At 34.4% G+C, this 22,664-nt stretch overlaps 1 protein-coding gene across 1 annotated transcript; it reads right to left on the bottom strand.

Moving 5' to 3' along the window:
- Positions 1-248: 248 nt before the first annotated feature.
- On the bottom strand, positions 249-21,668 carry ALX1 (ALX homeobox 1). The gene is made up of 4 exons (XM_007113380.2): positions 21,222-21,668; positions 18,111-18,415; positions 14,985-15,113; positions 249-879 (listed from the first exon to the last, which is right to left on the bottom strand). The coding sequence occupies exons 1-4, from the start codon at positions 21,445-21,447 to the stop codon at positions 559-561; spliced, it is 981 nt and encodes a 326-aa protein (XP_007113442.1). The 5' UTR covers positions 21,448-21,668; the 3' UTR covers positions 249-558.
- Between the last annotated feature and the right edge of the window lie 996 nt (positions 21,669-22,664).

Raw genomic sequence — 22,664 nt, 5'->3', positions numbered from 1 at the left:
TGTAGAGGTAAAAAAATCTTCAAGGCCTGTAGATAAATTCTCAGCAACAGAGGATATGCCCATTGTGTCTTGGAGCCAGAGAGGGAGAAACGGCAGTTAACTCCCCCAAACACCCTGCTTCAATATTTACCTGACAGCTTTGGTATCTTGACATTTTCCCCAGTGCATTTCCTCCTTTTTCAGGTATTATTTTACAAGGGATTTCTTGTTATACAGAACTAATATAAATCAATCTATAACAGAGGAATTTGTTTAATACATTTATTCTTTTCAGAAGCTGCATGATCATATTTCATTGACTCGTACAATAGAAACAAAATCTTACTACTAAAACAGAGTTTGTGGAGACGGGTGCATGGTAAACCTATTTAGTCTTTTCAGGGGTTCATTCTTAGATTTTAATGTTAAATAATAACAACTATTCATTTAAGCTGGTCTCACTGTATATCTTGACCTTTAGCCATTCCACACACAGCAGCTTATTGTGGTATCCTTTAAATATGAGAAATAAGAATGTTTTACTTTGCCATTAAGAGAAAAAGAAAAGAGTACTGTATGTTACATGGCCCATGAAATATTGGCAGTGTGCTCCTTGGCTTTCATTCGAAGAACTGCGATACTGGAGGACCTCCTTTCAAACTCTGGCTTTGTTTCAAATGCATGTCCATTGGTGGCCCCGGTAAGAAGAGAGTCAGTGAAAAAATTGTTGAGGGGCACGTGGCTGAACTGGTTCTGGTGGTTTGAAAACCCTGTGTAACTGGAATCTGTCCGAGGCGAGTGAGAGTAAGGTGTCATACAGGAGGAAGTGTCACGTGGTAACATGCATGAAGTGACCACAGAACCACCACTTGCATTTCCTGCCCACAAATTGTTCTGAATCTGGAATATATAAAACAACAAATATTACATTTATGCGTTCTCACTTTTGTTCCCTTACTTTTGTGAAACTGTATTTACGAAGTTTTGTTAGTTGTTCATTGTTTGCTCCTATTGGGTGGTCTGTAATTTCATTCTGAGTACATCAAGCAATTACTGAAAAATAATTATTTGAAAGATTCTTCTAGTTTGTTATACTGGAATGGATCACCAAAACCCACATATTTTACCACATAAAATACTCTCAAAACATGTCAATCTCGAGTATTCTTTTTATAGTCATGATTTTAAAAATGAAATCTGGAAGATTTAGTCATGATTCCTGACCAATTCATGTGCTTAGAAAAGTGGTTAAAAATATGGTTTTAAGTTTAAATATAGTTTTCATCTTTCTAAACAAAATTACACAATTGCATTTGTTTTTTTAAATTCCACATCTGGACTCGGTGTGGCAGTTTGTGCTGGAAAACAATGCTGATATGAGGCTGTTTGTTCTTTAAAGATATTTTTGATCAAACTCATTTTGGAAAACGTTCACTGTTTCATTGTTTTTCGTATCCTATAGTCTTGAATACATAGCTCTGTGAAAAGGACAATTATACACATATTTTAAACATTTATTCTATGATTTATATATGATATAGTGAGGTTGCAGCAGAAGTATGACATGTAGAACAGATTTAGAATTCTAAAACTTGACTATTACCCAATAACGAAAGCACAATTGAGAAAAATATGCAAGTATTAGCAAAAATATCATATGACTATAGACAATAAAGTACTAGATAACATCTTATATAAGATTGAAAACTGGGTTATCATTTGTACCCAAGAAATTCACATCTCATCTCATTAAATCTCTACAGGAAACATTTCAGTGCAATATTATCAGCAAATACAAATTTCTCTAAAGTTACTAGCATGTAAAAGAAACATTAAGTAGAATTTGTACACTATGAATTTTAAATAGGAGGTATCTTAGACTAGCTATTTAAACAAGGGCAAAAAAACAAAAGTGATCACATGCATGACTGAGAAGCACAGAGAAAATCCTGATAAATGGCAGGAGCTGGGAAAAAAGGAAAATGTTGCTTGGTATAGCATGGCAGAGACATGCAGCCTTAGAAAATGAAATTTAAAGATTATATGCCTTTACAGTATTATTACAATAGATTTATACTAGAACACAACAACAATATATATGTTTATCCCATCTGACTTTATTTTCTTTTTTAAAATCATAATTAGAATGGAATCATCAATTATTTCAACACATATACAAGAACTGTTTTCTCATATTTATTTTTACATAGAAATTTCAGTCTGCTACATATAGCCTCCGGTATAGTCTTACAACACCCAAGCTGAAGCCATACTTTTTAAGACAACTTATTTTCAATTAATAGCCAAAAATATGTTGATGAATCTTCTAGATTACACTGTAGAGATGTTACTCTGTCACTCAGAAAGGACCACAACCAGTTTTAAACTGAACAACAAATATTATCCCTTAGGTGGTGCTTCAATGGTTGGCAAGATGCTCATTTTAGTATTGTTTTTAAAATAGTTCTTTATATAAATATTTTCTAAGCTGCTTTAAATATGTCAAATCTGTGAGAGATACCTATAAACATCTATCTAGCTATCTAGCTAGCTGTCCATAACGATTTGCATACATTATCAATCCTTAAATCGTCATGGGCTATGCTGTTTTAATTTTGGCTCATTCTAGCATATGTATCCCACTTTAGCCAAAATATGATGATTGGTGCCAGTGACTGCTGAGTTATGTATCTCAAACCAACAGGAGGGGCTGTTAATGTCATTAGTCTGTCAAACTAGCTCTTCTAACTTGATCTGGGTGATTTTCCTCTGACATTCAATCAAACATTGTGCTACACTGCAAAAACCACAGTCATATGCCTGACAAAAGGGCTTTCAGGAAATGAAAGTGAACTTGCTTGCTTACTTTTGAAAAAATAAATGCAAGGCAAGATAGTGGTGGAGAAAGATTATTTACATTTTATGTTTGTTAAAGGATCCCTCAACTTACACACAGTGTTGCTAGAATTTATTATTAAAATCATCTACTTGTATTCCAAATGCATAGAAATATATTTAACAACTCAGTCAAAAAGAAAAAATAAGGAGAGTAAAAGCAAGGAAGAAAATCTATGAATTTAAATTTAAAATACTTTTCCCCTGAAAGAATTAACAGTAATCTATGTATAAAATGAAAAGAAATTCTCCACTTTCCATGACATGAGCAAATATTGTTATTTTGATCAAAACTTCTTACCTGAACATGATCAAGCAAGTTAAATGTGTTACTTTTCATGAAATACAACATATAGAAATGTCTTCTGAACAGAACAGATGAATAAAGCAATTTACAAACAGCAATACTTTAGTTGGACTTGAGGGGATACCCAAATATTCTCATGGGTAGTGATGCTGTCACATGTTTTTACTGCTATGCCCTGTTTCCATGATCTCTATCACCCCTCTCTTCCCAGCCTTTCTTTGATTTTCAAATTTCTGGCATGTTTTCATTAGACTTTGGGGATCTAGTTGGTTTCTATATTAAAGTTAGATGCAAATCATAAAAAATAATATCCCCAGTGAACTGAGGTTTTGCTTCCTCTGAAGCATTCTCTCTGGATGTTTAAAACATCTGATGATGACGAGCAAGATCATGCTCATGATAGCTAACAGTTATCAATTAATTACCATGTGTCAAGCATTATGTTAAAAGCATGATGAAGATTTCTAATCGTTTTGACATCGGAAAAGGTATGTGCTTTTACTATCCCCGTTTCGTAAAAGGTAAAACTATAGAACAAAGAGTTTAAGAATCTCACCCAAGATGGCATAACTCCAATGGCAGAGGTCAAATCTGAACCCAAGAAATCTTAATAAATGCTACAATGACATAAAAACTAGTCTTATGAGTTGAAATTGTTATTTACTTATTAATATCCCTAAGTTTTTGGTTGTTCATAGACTCCACTTTCTGAAAGCAAAATTCCCAATGATTGCTCACGACTGTTTTCTCATCCCCAGGCCTGACACAGTATATGAAAAACCCTTTATACACATTTATTAAATAATAGAAAAATCTCTAAGAATATGAAATTTGGACTGATCCATCTTGCAGATGTAATCAAAGCTTTATGGACAATTTATGCTAACATATCTAAATTGTTTTTCATGATTTGAATGCTAGAATCACCATACTACACAATCTTAACAGAAATCATGAAAATTACAAAGCTAGACCCTGTTGACTATATTTCCCTAGGCAGTTTTTTGGTTTTTTTTTTTTCTGTTAAACACTTATGATCCACCACAGATGCATCTTCCTGGAGATTCTGATTCATTAAGCAGGGGGTGTGGCTGAGGGAATTTGTACTAAAATAATGGCAATAATACACACAAGCAATTCTTAAGATCACCTAGGATCAGGAAACGCTATTGAAGTCCAGCTTCTTTCCAAATGCAAAACACCCTTGTACATTTTCAATTATGTTCAATTCCTGTGATAAGAAGCTCACCCTGTTTAAAAAAACATTCCATTCCCTTTTGGAGAGCTCTGTAAAAAAGTGAGTGTTATCTTTCTCTATCTATCTCTTCTATGTCTGTCCCTTAAAATGATACAGAGTAAGTAGCATCCTTCTTACATGGGAAAACCTTCAAATATCATCAGGCGATTATTATACAATCACAAGCCTCCTTCCTTTAAGGATTCCTCATAAGACATGGTTTCCAGACGGTATCATTCCAGTCACATTCCTCTGGATATGCTAGAGGTTGTCAACACCCTTCACCCTTATTAACATCCAGCACTGACAACAGAATATAACCTAGATGTCGTCTGATCACCGTAGGGATAACCCAGCAGGTATCATTTTTGTTCTAGATCATCTACTTCTGTTAATATTTGAAGGCGATATTTGATTAAACAACAAAGTCGTTTGAGCTTGTGGTTTAATAAATCTACTGCTGTCCAAGTGGGCTCATTCTATGTCTCTTCCATCCCTCCACCAATCCTATTCTTGTAAGTGATCATTTTAAAACGATGTGCTAGAATCGACACATATTGTCTAAAACTGCGTATATATTTGTCAACAGAGAAGTCATACAAAAATCTTACTCTCTGACTTATTAAAAATACTGTATTTGCTGTTAAATTTTGGAATGAAAGAATGTACTTTTTTCTAAATAAGATCACTACTTTTCTATTTTCTAGACTAGTTTTAGACTAGTTCACTGACACCAAATAATTTTTTTGTAGGCTTCTAACTATAATATTCAAGGGCTTTACAACCAGGAACAGCATTACTGAATAATGCCCACGTCCTTTTTCATGTGTGCTTAAAAAAAAAAAAAGAAAAACGAGAAAAAAAGACTGCTTGCCTTTACATTTTTCTTCTTTGTTGTGTTTAAAAGTAGTGGATAATCTAAAAATATTCCATGTTTTAATGCGGTTCACAGCATTTTTTAAAGTTCTGATGGTGTGTTCAAAGCACTGTCCAGGGAACTTAGCCAACTACCTCCCATTAGCATGAATGGAAGTTCAGCTGACTTAGAACTCTCCACTTTGAACGTTTGCCCCTTAATGTTTTTCTAATCAAGTAAAAACTTAATTATTCCATAACTGTAAATTTTGGAGGAAAGTTGATTTTTTCGTCTCTTTCCAAACTGAAATCAAATTCATTTAACATTCACTTTCCTTTCAAGGAATTAAAAGCAATGGCTAGGAAGGAGAGCGGTGATATATAAGTATACACATATATATTAAGAGTTCTTCACTGTGGATTTATATATGTCATGAATTGAATAGGGTAAATCATGGATAGGAAATTATAAATCTCATTTACCTTCACCATGGAAACTTGATACAGACATATTCTTTACATAACCAAAACTGTAAAGAAAATTTTAGTATGCTAAATCTGGTGTATATTTCTAATATATTGCTGATTTTATTGTAGTGGGGAATTTTTCATACTTTTAAAAAACCTTTTAATGTAAGTTTATTAGTCTTTCCCTTAGTTGTAAAGTAGCATGATGTGTAAAAAAAAAGCAAATAGTTTCCTGATTTATATACTCTATATCCTACTGTTAGTAGTATTTATTGAGACACTAGCCAATGGAATTTAATCTGGATTTAATAGAAATACTGAAAGATGTGAGAATATATGAGTAATAACTTTCTTAATTTTAGAGCATCTCTAAAACCAACTAAATATTTTTCTACTAAAACAAGTTTATTTAACCTTACTCCTCTACATATACACTGCTTCTACCAGCCACCAACATCTATACGTACACACATACATAGACACACACACACACCATGATACACATATTATTCTATCCTCACACTACCCTCACATCACAGCCCCAACACTTCCCTGCGGGAGTTAAAAGGTTGCTTTAAAAAGACAGAGATCAGGGATTCACAAAGAGGTATTTGTGATGATGTTATAGCAATAGCTACTTTGCATTAAAATCCGAAAGTTGACTTTGGTTTATCCTGTTTGACAGAATGTTTACATTTATTGACTACTCTGAATATTATTCAATACTTACTATATAGATTTATTATCACATTATCACTATATAATTTAATTTACCTGATTTTTTATATGGTCTCTTTAAAAATGAAAACATCACTGTTTACAAAAGCAGTTCAATTTTTTAAGAGACCATTACATTCTTTATTAGCATATCTGTTCCTTTAAAATTTAGAGGGATAAAATATTAATAAGAATCATATGCTTAGTAACTTGCAGATATTTTTAGCTGTTGTCTAAACTTAGGGTCCCATTAACTTTTCTAGTAACTACATCAGTAAGCTGCTGGCAGGGAGAAGGGGTATAAGTGTTTTTCTAAATAGTGAATTTGCTACCAGTGAATAACACACACTGAGACTTTGTGCATCTGGAAAAAAAAAAATCCCAACTTGAATTAATTACGCAGTGAAAAGATCAATCTGAGCAAGTTTAGGTATTACCTGAGATAGAAATGAGGGTATGTTTTCATCAGTGCCCTCTTATTAGGTGGAATTGTAACGAAAAAAATTTAAGATAATATACAAATACTAAGATTTGGGGGGAATCAATTTACATTTCAAAAATTCCAAAAATATATATTTTCAACACATAGTACTATTAAGTTGAAGGGATTAGAAATTATTTATTCATCAGAAAAGGACCACATGTTAAGTATTCATTGCTACTTTGAGTTCTTAAATAAAATTTCATCTTAGAAATGTATACAGGGATTTGAAACAAGAACGAGTGCTTTTTCTGTTAGATATAATAGTCATATGAGAGTAATGAACTGAGAAAATTGCTATACAGAAAAAATAAAAGTATATATCTCATTAGTGCAAAAATTAAAAGCACTAAGTCTCATAAGAAATGTTAATGTCTGAAAATTTTAAGAATGATACCATATAAAAGTGTTTAAATTTTGTATTATTCAAATAATATTTGAAATATGCTCCAAGTCAAAGACAGAGGAAGCATTAAGAACATTTCTCATTTCCTTTAGTGTTGAATGTGTTCTCAAATTCTGTATTAATTGTGATCATTTTTAAAAAAAGATTCATAGGAAATCTCACCCTACATGCCTTAAAATGAACCTTTTCAAATCAACTCACTTAAGGAGAGAATAAAATCATAGCACTTAGCATTTGCTATTTTTTTAATAATTATCCAGCAACAATTATCATATGAAGTATTTTCCAATTATTTGTCACCTTATTTTTCATGTATTTTAATGCATGCATGGTAACTATTGCTGATTCATTTTTAATGACAATTCATCTATTAAAAAATTTACAATTATCAGAAACAAAAATTATAATATAAATTAAGTTTTCTTTGTGAATTATTAACTTAAAATGTAAATCAAATATGCAAACACTTGAAGTATTTACACAGTATATGTTTAATCTTAGAGAGTCCCACATGGTGTCATGTACGAGCTTTGAATTTATTCTTAAAATCCCGAGTAAAGTTATCAATTATATTCATCTTGTATTCGTGGTAACTATAATTTGAATTTTATTTTTGTGATTTTTAATTCAACTGTGCGTTTGCACAAAATTTTTTTTCTATTTAATGCTCCATAATTTAGAATAAAAAAGAAAACCCACAGACACATGTGACTTAATAAATATGGCACACATAAAATTCTGGATTAAAATATATCCTGAGCTTCACACTAACAATAATGGTTTGAACTGTAGGTTTTAATCCACAAGTCTGTTCTCATAGACTTCTCAGACTTTGATGCTTAATTTCCCCCCTGGTTCTTCTCTATTCTCCTATAAGGTAGTTTTTAATATGTATGTGCAACATTGGCACTTCTCAATAATTTATTTTCACATTTATTACTTATTTCGGTAACCTACTTAATTTACTGATTTACTCTTTCCTCTTAAAATATAAAATATGTATGACCAATTCAGTTAAATACAATGCTTTAACAGTGGTCACTTATTAAAAGCAAAAAAAAAAAAAAACAGCTAAGTTATTACGGCTATGTAAAGTCTTTAAATCACATTAAATCTGAATATTACATTAAAAAAAATAAATCTATTTTCATAGTCAACAACATGAATGCACTTTACTTCTTTTGGAGGATATTCTTTACCTCTTTAAAGTATCTGTACTTTCAGCAAAATAAAAGAATTATTCACTGTCTGTGTCAAGCTGCACCTTTACCTGATACTAACAAAATACACCTCCTACTACACATAACTTAGTTTTAACATACACATATATGTGAAATAGTCTTTATATGTGTTTATATTAAATATATATGCATATATTTAATTAAATTAGCAACTTTATCCATTGTAAAAATTATATTAATTTGAATAAATTATGTCCTTCTATAATATTAAATATTTGTGCTTATAATCAGTGAGAAAGTGAGAAATTGTACAATATCACTATGACCTGCTGACCTGATGCTGTTAACATTTTTGTCCCTCCATTCATCATGAGGGAAGTTTTATTGTATCACAATATATGACCATCTTATTGGTTGTTTGACAGCTATGAGACTGTTCATTACACAATGCATCAAGTATAGCTATATTATTAACATTTTTTAAAGATCTTGGGATTTTTGTTTACTTCAAATATCTGTGAAAAAATAGAAATAATAGTGATAAAAATGTGATACTTTTTCTAAAGGTAAAAACTGCTCCAGAAAAAAAAACACAAAAAAACCTGCTCCAGATACCTTTAAATCACTAAACCACGGTGGTAAAGGAAACAAGTTTCATATTCCTTATTTAGCTTAAGCAAAGGTAAACTTTAAGATTAGGACAGATACTTGTGAGAGAAGAAAGTAGGGTGAACAATATCTTCAAATCACTATATTATAGAAACGTTAACATTTCCTTTTAAAAGCTGTATAATAACAATGTTTGAAATAGATTTGTTAAACTAGAAATATTATACAGCTTTCATCTTTTTTTAAAAATTGCTCCAGTTACTACAAATTATCTATAACTTGAATCCAATTCTTGGTATGTTCAAACTCCAAGTGGCATATATTTATAAAGTCATCAATTAAACAACAGAAAGCAAAAATACTGCAGGGGTCCTTTAGTGCATTTGGAATATATAGATTTAATTATGATTCTCAATATATACTAAGTAAAACCTCATTGAAAATTTTGGTGGGAAAAACCTTCAACCCTTTTTTCAAAATTTTTGATGAAAATATTTTCTTCATGAGAAAATAATTTTGGTGGATTAAGAATATACTCAAATTTTCCTAAAGCTACCGTATTTGTTCATCCTAATTTAAAGAAGAAAGTGTATTTAACTGAATTTGATCTTTCTCTAGATCCCCAAATAGTAAATATACTTACAGATTGGATGAGCTTAAATGTTACAACATAAGGGAAAATTCAAACCACTTAGCTACCTCTCTACTGCAGAAAAAAATTGACAATGACTAATGGCTATCATAGAAACATGACTATTGAGCACTCATTATGTACTAGGCAATATCCTAAGAACTCTGCATAAACTATTCTGTTTAATCCTCACGAATAACATATGAAATTGTATCACCATTTTATAAATGAAGAGAAACGTTCCTAGAGGTTAATTTATTTGCCAAAGGTCTAAAAATCTGTTAAGTGGCAGGGCCAGGATCTGAATCCACAACTCCCTAATTGTGCAGCCCACAGTCATACATTAATCCATGGCCCATCCCAAATCCCAGAATTTAGCTGCACAGACTGTTTAGAAATCACTTTAATCCTCTCCATAACAGAAAAAGTATCATCATCATCATCATCTACACTACTAAGACCACCAACTCTAGCACCAACAATACCTCGATCTTACAAATAAAGACTCTGAAGATCAAGGAGGTCCAGAGACTTACCCAAAGTTACTCAGCTAGTAAATGATAAAGTTAATGTACTTTTAATCCAAACTAAATCTACTGGCATGAAATTAGCTATTCTTTTAAGAATGAAGGCTGCTATAATCTCCTAGAAAATGTTTATAACTTAACAGAAAATATTTTATTCACTAAAATTAATTATTTTAAAAATGCTTTGGTTTTGTTAAATTAGAAACAAGTTAGAATCTAATGTTGATAGATACGTGCTTGCGTCTTAAACTCAAGGACAAAATTATGTAGTTCTCTAATTGGTTTGGTTTGCTGGGTCTAGTTTGCATCAAGAAGTGTCTGCAGAATTTGTAATATCTAGTTTGTAATCTGTCCACAAAGCAGGAGATTTTGTCTGGATCATTTGTATAACCTCTGTGCCTAAAACAATACCTGGCATATATTTGTTTGATAAAATGCAAATAACTCTGCAAGAAAAACAAATTAAGCTGAAAGGGGTCTACAAAATCTTTCTAGGCTATTCTTTTCAAAGAGGAAAAGTTAATTGCTTAAGACCACAGAGCTGGTTAATATCAGAGATTCAGAAACCATCTGTTTTATTAAAAAATAGACTAGTTTTTGTTTTATAATGTACTCCTGAATAGTGAAGTGAACCAGTACTTTTTTTCACATCTATTCAGTGTATACATAATTTGCTTAATACTGTGGTGATACAAACGTGAATAAGAACTGAATCATCTTTTAAATACTTTACATCCTAAATGTGTGGGAGACATTTTACACAATCCACCACAACGTCAATGAGAAAGTGATGCGCGGATTGAGGGAAAATTGAGAGGAGGCTTCATGGAAGAAATATGGTTTAGGTGAAGGGAAGGGAATTCAAGATAGAGGGAAACAGACTTAGCACAAGCAAGGAGACTCTTTTCTAAAATATCATGTGTTGGAGAATATCAAGTAATTTAATTTAGCTATACAGTGTTGACAAATGGCAAATGATATTGTGACCCAAAATAGAGCTTTAAAAAATAACAGCTTTTCACTACATCAAAATATACTACCTTTAGAGTATATTACTACTGACATCACAGCACTCACTTTCTTATTTGTTTGTTTGCTATCACATATGAGTAAGTTTAAGAAAAAGAATATCTTAAACAGTCTAAGAAGTATCTACATTTTTTAAATGTTTTATATTATTATTTTACAAATTTTAAAAATGAAAGCATTTTTCCTTACCAAAGTAATGCGATGCTTTAGGGTCAAAATTGAACTATTTCAACACTTCGTGTTGGATTAGGGAGAATCCAACATAATGTTGCATAAAAAGCCTGGGACTCCTGAACTCAAGAAACTTGGGCTCAAATTCAATGAGTTAATGGCTATAAGAAGGAAGCCTGGCTTAAAATAAGCCCTCAACTGGTAGTTACTATTTTTACTGTTACAGCTGTTGTTACTATAGTGTAATGAAGACCAGTGGAAACAAAGTATTTAGAACATTTTAGAAAATATTAATTACTATTCACAAATAAACATTATATGTTATATACAGATACCTTTATACTAGGTAAGATTATGATACACAGGCTTATTATTATGAGCAGGCTTAAGGAGATCATTTTGTAAACCATTTCTGGTTTTGATGTATTTCTGTGTATGCTTTTGTTTCCCTGCCAAATTGCTAATTCTTTATTTCTGTCCTGCCGCCAACATTTTCTAGTTCCAACATTTTGTAATTAATAATTTTTTTTCTGTAATTAGTAACAGTAACCAAATTCAGTGTCTTACTGCATTGAGTTGGTTAGGCTCTATTTCAGTTCCTATTTTTCCCATTATAAACTTCTATTTTTAAGCCACATGATAAAAAAAAAAAAGTTTCCTTAGGCTGAGTCTTGAGAGACATGATTTTTGCATAATTATTTTTTTTCAAACAAATTAAAAAATGTCAACCATGTATTTTTAAGTTAAAATGGAATTTTCCCCTGACTTTATCCAATACCTACAGTGGGGAGTGGTAGATGCTTGATTTCAGAATTTTTGGTAACCAAACATTAAATGACTTACCAATACAGAAAAGTAGTGTGGATTCACCAGTTTTGATTTTTATCATTGTTAATGAATTGCACTGTCAAAATAACTTCAACATATGATCTCTGCATTCCCATACTTAAATTATGAGGTGGTGTAACCAATGTATATAAGTTATGGAGAAGCCACAAGAAGCATTAGTGCAAAATTCTGTTATCTGTGAGGGGAATTTTTTTTTAATTTATCCTTTGTTGGCGTGAAAAAGACTATCAAATGTATGATTTGATTTTACCATTTCCTTTCCTGCCTGAGCTACTAGGTGACCTCATTCTGCTAATCGTTAATGTCACAAGCTATGAGGCACAAGAACATAGTAGCAAGATAATTTTAGGAAGAAAGGGTGACTAGTTATATTAAGCTTTTGTATAGAGCTTAATTGGTCCAGGCACTATTCTACATGTTTTATGATATACTAAAGAAGAAAGTGGGGGTTAGAGATAAGGCAACCAAAAGGAAGGAGCAGAAAAGTGGCAAAATAGAAATGGTAACGGGAAGGAAGGAATATTGAAATAATAAGGTGAAAAAAAGATACATCACAGTCATGTGTTGTGGGACATATCAGTAAGACTGTGTAAAGTCCATCTGAAAATAGTTCATAATTTGTGACTTTATTATTTCTAAAGTCACCAACAGTCAAGTAGTTCAAAATTATATGCAGTATATGCCATCTCCGTTATTTTTTAAATTGTTATTTCACTGATTGTGAGAACATTCTTTGCTCCCCTGAACTAAACTGCAATTTGAATAATGCTACTTAAGCCTTATGCTCCTTTGGTATTAGTTAATCATTCAATCATTCAAACATATTCACTGGGAGAGACAGTCTATTGTGGGAGTTAGGATCTTGCCCTTGAGAGCTAGATTGGCTCTGCTCAAATTTGGGTTCACTACCTCTAATGAAAGTGAGTAAATACCTCACCTCTCTGTGCCTCAGTTTCCTCATAAGAAAAATGGGAATAATCAATAACACCTACTGCATAAGGTTGTTGTAAGGATTAAATGAGTTAATATATGTACCCTAGTTAGAACAGTGCCTGACAGTAAGGGCTATAGTCATGTTAACAGCTAGGAAAATAGCAGTGCCTGATCTCATGGAGCTTACAGCCTAGAGGACAAACATCCTCACAGCACTTTGTTTAGAACTCAACTAGGACACTCAAAATATTTGGTGAATAAAATTTCATTAGTCCTGTGATGTTAATTAACCAGGAGTATATACATGCTTTTAAAATAGGAGAAAATATAAAGGAGCTACTTTAAGATAAAATTTTTAAAGTGAAAGAAGCAAGATTCTTCTTAAGGTAGGTATGGGCATTTATTCAAAAGGTACCCATAATGTTGGTCTTCTGGCAAACTGCAGTGGCAAGGCTTAGCTGTAACAGTCTTTTATAGACTACCCTGTAAGGAACCATTTGTGTGATCACAAACCAATTTTTTTTTCACCTCATCTGGGTTTGGTTTCCTGACTTCTAAAATGAAGGAATTGAACTAGGTGATCTCTAAGGCTCTTGTTTGCATATAATATTACATTAATAAATTTGGTGGATTTATCTGGAGGAATGAAGTTCTCAAAATAGGTTTTTAAAAAAATCATGAAAGGCACAAGAACACAAAGATAGCATGAAATTAAAGGACTGAATTCATGCTCACAGGGTATGAATTTACAGTTAAAGAAAACGAATACCCTTAAGTTTGGGGCTGAGATGATTTGTTTACTGGACTATCAAGGTATTCTACCAGCATGTATGTTACATATTTGTTTTCAAAGTAGTCTCTTACAATGCATATCATTAAACAATAAGGAATGAAATAACAGATGGTTTAAAAGTTCCTTATAATACACATGTCCTTTATCATGTATCAAATACAATTTTGAATATTATAATTCAGTATTAGGAAAAAGTAATACCCAATTAGAAAGACAAAATTTATTTATGTGAATTACAAAGTATGAAAAAAAAACCCTCTCTGAATTAAAAGGAAAAATTAGAGGAAAAAGAATTTCTAAATATTCTTTGAAATGAGATGAGCTCCCATTATAAAAGAAGTCTTTCTTAACATGATACATTCAAAAAATTATGTCCAGTACTAATTCTATATATGTTTTATGTCACAAAGGGCTAAATGTTTCCTTGAAACAATGAGCAAATTCAAAGCTGAAAAGACAACATAGTTTTAAGTGGAACTTAAAACTGAAAAAAAGATGGTTTTCAGTGAAACTGAAGGTGTCACAGGCCACATGTGACACCAGGTTATGGTATGGTTCATAAAACAACAGCCACAGAGACAGCATGCCAAGCAATGCTTTATGTATTTTAAAAGTTAACAAAGGGAGTGAGTAGAGTAATTAGAAGACATACTACTGAATGATGCTACTTAAGTTGTTTCAATGTATACCAAAGAAGAGACCCTGAAATATTTTTAAATTAATGGCTCTAGAAAAATAAATTAAAATAAATAAATAAATATTTTAGTAAAATAAAAATTTAACAAACATGGAAAAATTCTTTTGGAGATTAAAATTTTCATTCTTGGCTATTAGATATAATAAAGCTTATAATAGCCCGTTTAAGAATACACAAACCATACCTATGCCTCTCAGTGTTCTGTGCAGTTTACCATACCTGTGGATAGCTGTCAGTCCTTGGCAAAACTGATATGTCATAGGTGGCAGCAAAATGGCTTTTAGCTTGCTGGATTTGGCCATAACGTTCTCTTTTTCTCCACTTGGCCCTTCGATTTTGAAACCAAACCTAATTTTTTTAAAAAGTAGAATTTTAGGCAAGGAATAGTTGATAATGCAAATATGATGTTCAAAGACTTCAAATTAGAAAGGTAAACCAGGTCAACATAATTACTAAAAAAGGGAATTTTTTTATATTAGAAAAGGATCCACAAATTTTACTTTCTATTTTACCCTGACAAGTGCCATGTCCATGAGGCAATATAATTTAATACAAAGCGACAAGACATTTTCAAAAATTTATTTAATATGTCTGAGCCTCTGTTTTTTCATTTACAGAAAATAAAAAAGAATTAGATTATATGACCGTGAAGATTCCTTATATCTCCAAATTATCATAGATAATAATCCCTCTCTCAGAGAATGCTGCAAGTCTGGAAAACATTCATAACTTTTTAGTTTGCGGCTATGTATATAACATTAACCCAGCCAATCTATAACCAAATTAATATCTGGGTCTGTCAAAACAATTGGCTCTTCTGGGTTGTACCCAGACTTAGAAAAACTTAGAAAAATGTAAACATAAAGATTATATCTAAAACATATGGCATCAGCAGAAATATCATGATTATTTAGAAACAAAAACCATTAGGATTATATATTATATTGATTATGATAAAGACCAGGTAAAATGGTATCATCTGAAGCTGAACTATGGTTTTAAAATATACAAATTGTTTATTATGTAAATGACACCACTTACTTATTTTCTCTTATAGAAAATGCTCATAAAATCTTCAAAATCATTTATCCAATTTAAAAGACTTACGGGTAACATAAATTAAAAAAGAAACAGGGCAGATATAATCAAGTGTCAAGAAAGCCTGTGAGTTAGTACGGCCTCTACAGGGTCACTAAACTGCCTTCCAAATCTCTCGAATTAATTGCATAGATGAAATATCCATTATAACACCTATCTTCCTCAGAGGGTTAAATATTAACTAATTCACACTTGTAGCTTTCCAGAATCATCATTTTAATATTTTAAGGTATTAAAGCTCTCTTTAATACAGCTCTCTATACAGAAAATTATATTCAATATGTATAATTTAATATTCAATATGTATAATTTACATAAGCAGCTTTCAGGAAGCTCTTTAGTCTTTACAGAACTATACTCAGAATATAAAATATTTAGGAAAGAAGCTGGAAATGAAGTATAAAAATGCAAATTGTAAAAAGCCTTTCATTAAAATTTGAAATTTTTACTCTTTTTCATATTCAATTCTAATCTTTTATATCTTTACCTTCACACTTATGGAGACATATTAATACTCAGTTGGGTGCATAAGTATGTATTGCAAATTTAAGATGGCACTTTGCAGAGTTTTCAGCAATTAAAAGAAGGCAAAGACAGCTACCTGTTCAGATGGTTTCTTAGAACACTGCTGGGAAGTGTGTATTATCCACTATATTCAGGGCTTAAGAGAACATCAACAACAAAACAAAACAGAACACACTTTCTTGCTCTCTCCACAGCAGGAGCATACTGAGGGAATTTAGTAATGAGGGCTTTTTTACTGAGAAAAAGACCTTGACAATCTCCTTAAAATGGGTGCCAATTACCACGCTGATGTGAAAAGCAGAAAAGAGAACCATCTGAGTAAATTAGGTTCAGGCTGGCTCTCTGTGCATGTTCTTAGACAAAAATTAATCAGAACTTGGTGAAATGATAAGGGGAAAACATGCTTTGTGCACAGCTGATCACTGTGTGTGTGTAAACACATTTTTTCTATGGTTACAAGTATAACTAATTTACATATATGAGCACAAGACCAAAAAACACACATGTGGGGGGTTTGTGTTAACACTTGACAGTTCAAAAATTCTTCCTTAGTGTTGACTTTCTATACATTTTCTTCCTGAACTAAGATAAAGCAACCATTTGGCTCCACAAACTAAAGCAAAAATCTGCTGCTTGGTATTCCTGCACCACCAGATGTTGTCTTTACTGATGTATAAGGGCCTTACAATGGCTCAAACTTCAGAAGGAATACTATTACTCCACTCAGAACAAATTTTTTTTTTATTTCTCTATTCTAGTGGTTTATGGGAATTGCAAAATTCAAATTATTTTATTTGGAGTAGTAAAAATACACACAAAGAAAAATGTTATTCTCCTGAATTATTGTTACTTAGGAACTAATAAAATATAGTTTAGAATATCAAGGCTAGTAAAAATAAAATACACTTAAGAGGTAGAATTTTACCCAGTATTTAAAAATTTTTTTCAAATTATTAAGAAATTTAGTATATTGAATCATCCAATTTGATAATTTGAATACAACATATAGATATAATTTAACTGAATTTATATATTTAAAAATTACTTTAAGATTATTATTCCTATTGCCTCTGCAAAAATCATATAAGTTATCTAGATTTTAAAAATTATAATGGAATGGCATGTACTGGCAATTCCTGGGGCTAGAAAATTGTAGATGAGCTATATGATCTTTCTTTAATTATGTATAGTGAAAATAGTTTATGGTATACATAACAACTGGGAGTTTGTGAGACTGTTTCATTTTTCCTTGTTTTATTATAACCCCAACCTCAGTAAAATTATAGACTTATGGACCACTATACAAATAAGTTACCAATATATAACCCAAAAAGAACTTCAACGGCTGATAAAATAGAAAAATAAAATACATGGACTACTAGATTGGATAGCTATGACTAGTTTTTTGTCGTTTAAAAATCACTTTTTGAAATCAGAAATTTGTTCATATTCTGTTCTTTTAAAATAATCATTAGTTTTTATGCCTATGTAATAATTCAAGTGTTCTTTTCTTTTATACTTGTGAGCTGTCAAATCCTTTGCAAGTAAAAAGTAACTTTAGTAGACTTACATGCTACACTTACATACTACACTGTTCTATATCTTCAGTAGGATAATCAGTTTCTTCCTTTGTAGTAAAACACAACTATGGGTCAAACACTATCCCCCTTCCAACTCCGCCCTCGAAACACACACACACCCAAGCCTTCATTTGGCTCCTACCTGGACCCTGGCCTCAGTCAGCTCAGTCCTCAGAGCAAGCTGTTCTCTGACGTATACATCCGGGTAATGGGTTTTCTGAAAGACCTTTTCCAGCTCCTCCAGCTGCAAGCTGGTAAAGGTGGTTCGGTGTCTCCGTTTCTTACTGCTGGATACGTTGCTGTCACATTTATCCCCAAGTTCATCCAGTTCTCCCTTCTCTGGCATCCCTTTCACGGGAGACATCCGGAGACTGTTACAGTTGTCCATAGCTCTATTTAGTTCGGTGTGAAGAGGCTGTCCTTCTACTTTAGTGATCCCATAGTTCACTGTACCCAAAGGGGGAAAACAACAGTTCTCAGGATTGCAAAACATATGGATGAAGGACTTAAGTTGAAGTAACTTAGAGCATCAGGCAAGCGGTCCGTTATGATTTATTGCGCCAGTATTAATTTGATCATCACATTATTAATTCACTTTGGGCAGGTTTAGAATCATCTAAAAATGTGTACATGGAACTCATATAATTTGTCAAAACACACAGTTCTATTTTCCAGGATTAATGTAATGTTTATGCACATAATTTATAGTCAAATTAGTCAAATTAAAAGACGCTCTAGTTTAAAAAAATCTAAGTGAGCCAAATTTAATATGTCTTATTTATTCACAGCAGACAAAAGTAAGCTACTTACATGGCTCAAAAAATCTATTTCATTTTTAAATACTATCTGTAAACCAAAATCCAAACTCATTTCAAAAGTTATGTTTCTCCTCCACACAAAACCTATGGACTATAGATTTAAGATATGGTATTGTTTCCTACTATATTTCCAATATTTCAACTGTATATCATGTCTGCATTTAAATTTTTTATTTCAAAAAGCGACCTACTAAGTTAAAAAATGAATTTTCCATCAGTTTCTGTGTGTGTTTCCTACAGAAAATAGTAAGATTTAGGTAGACTTCTTTAGCTTAAAAACTCATTTGCCATTCTTTCTAAATTTGTCAAATTTATGCTTAACTCATGAAACATGTTTTAAGACAGAAAGCTTTACTCTTTCCTCTTGTAAAGCACAGAAATTAAAACATCTATTAAAAGATTACAAAGGATGTCATCTGGCATTCTGTTTAGGGGTGCTTTAATTTTAGTGATTTCCTCCAGATTTGAGAGCATGCTTGCAGTATGATATAAAACGAAAATGTATCATATGGTGCCACACACACACACACACACACAAATGTAATGGAGGCACATAATGCAACGGGAAGCATTTTTCTTAAGTCAGCCCTGACACAATGAATTGTTATACTGTTTTCGTTTTTGTCTATTTTAAAATTCTCTCATGATGTATTTTTACAACTGCTTTAATCATTATACAAATGTATTGAACTCTAGTACCTAGGTAACTTAAATACAGAAGAGTATTTAGGCAAAAAAGGATGTGATGTAAAACTAAACGGAAAGAAGAGCCTGGACATTAACAAACAATACGGTTTTGTCTCCGCGGGCCGAGTTAAATGGGGAACTGCGGTAATTAGGGATGGGGGAGGGGAAGCAGGCGTGAGGGTAAGGGCATCTCAGGAGAAAGACAGGAACTTCCCTAAATTTAGCGGACTGCTTGTTGCCTACATTTATCTTAATACTTTCCTATTAAAATCCATCCTAATAGTATGATATTCTTTAAAAACTTGATAAAGTATCAAAAATCACCTATTTCTCTTATTTTTGGAATCCCGACAATTTAAATAAAAGTTATGATTGAGTCGTATCCAGCTGTCAACAGAGGACATTTCAGAACCATGTTTTTAAAATGCTGTCCATAGAAGTAACTTTATGTATACCTCTATAAATTCCAAAATAAAAATATTGCAATGTGAATTACGGCCAGAAAGCCAAAACTTCAGTGTATTAAAATAAAAATTTTTTGCGTCTTCCTAAATAAATGACTGAGATTTAACTGATTTTCTCTACTGTTTGCGCCTTTATTTTTTATTTAACCTTGCAAGTCAAAAGTAACTTGCAACGTTGAACAAAATAAGTAAAATATACGAGGTCGTTTTTTAAGCTTATTGCGTACTAGGTATTTAGAAAAGGAGCTTCTACGAGCCGGTGCCTTGCCAGATTTTGAACTACCATTAGAATAGGGGGCGGCAGGCTTGCTGTAAATATTTCACACTTAACTCGTTTGTTATTTTAAAACAACCCGCTCCTTACAGCTTAACTGTGGAATATATACAATGATAAGGAAAAGTCCTCTTGGAATTGTAAACTTGCTTTAGCTGTCGCGATCTAAAAAAATAGGTTTGTATTGGGTTACAAGATAGAAAAGATAGATGGTTTGTTTTGATAACATTTTGACTTTGAGATACTTGGCCATCCAAAGTTAAAGATTTCATCCAGAAGCATTCCGAAAGTCTTCTTAGGTGACTTCTACGTGGAGTCAGAAAAATAGACAACGCAGAATTCGGGAGTGAGTGATTATATTGAAGAGTCTTTGCCCGAAGCTATTTAAAGTGATTTGGCGTTTAACAAAAATGTATGTTGTTGTATCGCAAACCCAAAGAAGTAGAAATCACAGATCCCCACAAGCTAATCTAGTAACCCTCTAACTTCACAAAGAAAAATATCGTTGCGTCTTGAAAAGCAAAAAACATTTTTCACCTAAGTTTTCTTATTCGTGACGGTAGTGACGTCCTCTAACGAGCTGTGATGGATTTCAGCTCCTCCTGCCTGGGCAGCGCGGCGCGCTCGCAGAGGAAGCGCGCTGTCTTGACTCAATTACGCTCTATTTAGCGCCCTATCAGTTTACGCCGGGGTCCTGGATAGAGGGACTCCAGGACCCGTGGAGGACAGCGAAAGGAGAACCGCGCGGAGGCAACCGGGTGCGGGTTCCTTCCTTGGCTCCCCGCAAAGTCTGCAGCAGCCAAAACTCCGCTTCCTAAAATAAGCACCGTTCCACTGCCTTCCTCCGCCCTCCAGCTCTCTCGCTCCCCCTCCCTCCCTTCTTTCCTCCCTTCCTTCCTTCCTTCCTTTTTTCCTTCCTTCTTCCTTCCCTCCCTCCCTGCCCCGACCACTCCCCGCACTCCGGATTCGCGGGTGGGCTTCCGCGACCCCGGCTGGAGCAGGGGACTCACCGCTGCCGTCCTGACAGGGCGAGGTCCTCTCCAGGCGCACGTGATGCTCGGCGCGGGGCAGGGGCCCGAAGGCCTGCACGCATTTGCCCGCCGACGCTTTGCTGTAAAAGGACTCATTGTCCAGCGTCTCCATAACGTGCTCCAACGCGCCTCCTGCGCCCATGTAAAAGTTACTGTTTTTACTCGGTGGGCTCTTGAGGGCAAACTTCTCGCTCAGAAACTCCATAATCCTGGAAAGCTGTCTCGGAGCTACTGGAGCTCGGAGGCTGGAGAGCGCTGGGGGAGGGAGCGAGGGGGCGGGAGGAGGCAGGGCCAGAGAGGAGCGAAGGGGAAGCAGGCGCTGCGGCGCGGGGAGCTGCCCGTCTCCGAGCCCTTTAAGACGTCCCGGCTGGAAAGGGGGCACCCGAAGTTGCTTTTATATCTTGAAACTCAGCTGGGCTCCTCGGGCAACCTCCCAGTTCTAATGAATATGAAAATAGGCAGGCGACTAACTCCACCCCGGACTCCCCTCCGCCCCCACCCCACCCCCATCTTCCCCCACTTACCCGGGAAGGGCGCGTCCAGGCCTAGGTTAGACAGACAGCTCCATTTCAGACAAATGCCAGCAGGGATGAGGCCACGACACCCAGAAACATTGCCGCCGCGACAGTGGACTGGCATTTCGGAAGAGCTCGGTGAGATCGCAAAGCAGTTAACCCTCCACTCCCCGCTCTCTGCGCCCTCCCGGGCCGCCCGCCCGGCACCCGGTCCCCACCCCACCCCCACGCCGGCCACTCACTACCAGAAAGATTTAGAGGCGTCTTACGAACTTGAAAGGAAGTACTGCTCTAAAGGGCTTTTACTTCATCCGTAAATCGTTTATGTGGAAGATCCACATTAATCCGAAGCCCAAGAAGCCGGGTACGTTGGCAGCTATTAACTGGGATGGCCGTGGTAGAGGGGCCGCTTCTCCTTCCAATCCCGAGGAGCTCGGCGTCCGGGGGCTCTCGGCGCTCACGAACTCGTGGCCTTTTCTTTCTTTCTGGAATGCGGTGGCGTGTGGATGTGGTGGCAATGGGAGAGGAAAGCCGAGCAAGAGGCACTGAAAACATTATACCGATACCAACCTGATTTCCCCACCCTTCTTCCACCCCTCCCCTTGGTCCACGATTTTATCATTAGATCCAGATTATTTTAAGAAACCCCGATAGGGAAAGTACCTCCTAAGGGCCCTTAGTATAGGCCAGAGAGAGGTTCGTTACACAAAGGGGTTTATGAACGAGGAAGGCCTTCAGGGTGGTTTTCAAAAGATTATTATTTTACTCTTAAATGGTCGCGGTCGAGTTTGAAAAGCGCGTTCGGGGAGCGACGGGCGCGCGCGGAGCTGGGCCCGGACCTCGGTTCCAGCCCGAGGGGATGGTGGGAGGCTGGGGAGCTGGCCGCTCCCTGAGGGCAGGCAGCACT

This window comes from Physeter macrocephalus, chromosome 6, assembly GCF_002837175.3.
Source record: "Physeter macrocephalus isolate SW-GA chromosome 6, ASM283717v5, whole genome shotgun sequence".
NCBI lineage: Eukaryota > Metazoa > Chordata > Mammalia > Artiodactyla > Physeteridae > Physeter > Physeter macrocephalus.
This window is presented reverse-complemented; position numbering and strand designations above follow the sequence as displayed.